Consider the following 1,899-nt stretch of genomic DNA (forward strand, 5'->3'; position numbering starts at 1 on the left):
ACAGTATTACTCATGCACTTTGCAAATATTGAAGAAGAATAAATAAATTATGGGATCTTTGACAGTCTTCATTTCAAACACTTTCTTGAGGGAAAGGACAAAACCTTTGTGTTCGTGTTGAGGGGTTCAAATCATCCCCGAGTGTTTGACGGTTCACCAAGGTTGATTGATCTTCCCAGGCTGGGACAGAGGCAGGAGGAAGGTGCATTTGCTTGGCTAACTTGCTAGGGATAACCTGCAGAATACGTTAATGTGCACTGGTATCTGGAACCTCGGTTCTTCCCATCAATGAGCAGAAGTGGCATTTTCCTGAAGTAGTCGATAATATCTGACACAGACAGAAAGTCCTGAAAGATTCAAAATAGGGAGATAAAGCAACACTGGGATAGGTAGTGTGAATTTCACTCTCAGTTTTTTTAATCTGCATAATATCCTACCTCTTGAAGTATGAGGATTATGGGAAAAAAACATGTAAAATTTGGCAAATATTTTAATGGTTTCTGCTATAGAACTTTGAAAAAAATAATTCCTCACCAATATCCAGCAAACCTTGGATAAAAGACAAATATGTATTTAGGTATATGTATTTTTAACCTCATATAGGGAATTATATATATTATAGAGATAGAGAGAGGGAGAGAGGGAGAGTCTAATTATGATAGCCTTACCTTAGGATCGTTCTATCTGTGGTTTGGTTTTGGTTTTTGTATCCCTACTTTACTCTAAATCACGAACAATGTTAGGAGCTATAAGGAATCAGGAGGTCAGACAGCATTGCCGGTGTCTGAAGATGCATCTTAGTTCCTTCATGATCTCTGCCGTGTCCCCACTGCCACCTCCACACTCACTTGTTCTGTAGCAAGTCTTTGCATTCATTACCTGGATCACCCTCTCCCTGATGGTCAGACTGGGAAACCCCCATCCATCCATCTAGATATGGGTCAGAGGTCACTTGGTACCCCAGACAGAGTTACGCACTTCCTCCAAGACTACTCTGCTAGGTGCCTCCCTCCAGGGCAACTGCAATGAGTGGTTTGTATTTGTGTGTTTCCATACTAGACCAATAGAAGTCCTGGAGGGCAGACATCTGTGCTTCTATAGGACCTATGCAGCTCTACCCATGCTGAACCAGTGATGCAAACATGTGACCAAAATCATGTGGGGTTTTTTTTCTACTGGTTTACATTACCATAACTTAAAAATATTTGGAGTGAAGTGGAAGTTATGGGTAAGTTGTTTCTCATTCTGGAAATGTTTGATTCAGCTGATCCTCCTCCTGGAAATTTGAACTTAAAGAACATGTTTGGGACATTAAGTTTAGCTATAGTTTCCTTTGCAAAAGGCAGCCGGGAAAGGTTTCCTTCACACCAGTTGTGGTAACTAACCCCAAAGCGACTAGCATAAACCTTGGAAAAATAGAGGAAAATGTCTTTGGCAATCTGGCCACCTTCATTGGCCTTACTTCCATTCTTAGTAAGCAGTGACCCAAGTCATTTTTCCAGATGTCCATTTAAGACACAGCCCTATAAATACACTGTAATCTTACCTTAAAATTATTAAGTCACAGGGGTGACTTAATTCACCTCTGTGTCACAGAAGGGACTTGCCTTTGGCACCATCTAACTGGATTTTTAAAAATTTAAATGCTAACATACATATATTTTTTAAGTTACACATGTGATTTTAGACTGTTTGGAATAAAAGATACAAGTAGCAGAGATAGATACTGTTACCATTTTATTTCCTTCCACTAAATGAAGGGCTTTACTAATGTGACTTAACTCTAAAGTTGCCAGGCAAAAGAATGCTACAGCAAGGTTCCATGTAGGTAGGTATGCAGAGAGGCATAAATAGAGAACTGGGGGAAATTTTACAACTAGAAGTCCTTACCTCTTTCCC

The 1,899-nt window shown here is 39.8% G+C and overlaps 1 protein-coding gene across 1 annotated transcript in view; it reads right to left on the reverse strand.

Annotated features, from left to right (window-relative positions):
• Window positions 1–224: 224 nt before the first annotated feature.
• LCP2 (lymphocyte cytosolic protein 2) overlaps window positions 225–1,899 on the reverse strand; it is a 44,606-nt gene continuing 42,931 nt past the window's right edge. The window contains exon 21 of the mRNA XM_007447831.1: window positions 225–349. Within this exon, the coding sequence (XP_007447893.1) occupies window positions 225–349 (125 nt within the window). The remainder of the gene's footprint in view (window positions 350–1,899) is intronic.

The sequence above is a fragment of the Lipotes vexillifer genome, unplaced genomic scaffold, assembly GCF_000442215.2.
Source record: "Lipotes vexillifer unplaced genomic scaffold, Lipotes_vexillifer_v1.1 scaffold370, whole genome shotgun sequence".
In the NCBI taxonomy this organism is placed as follows: domain Eukaryota; kingdom Metazoa; phylum Chordata; class Mammalia; order Artiodactyla; family Lipotidae; genus Lipotes; species Lipotes vexillifer.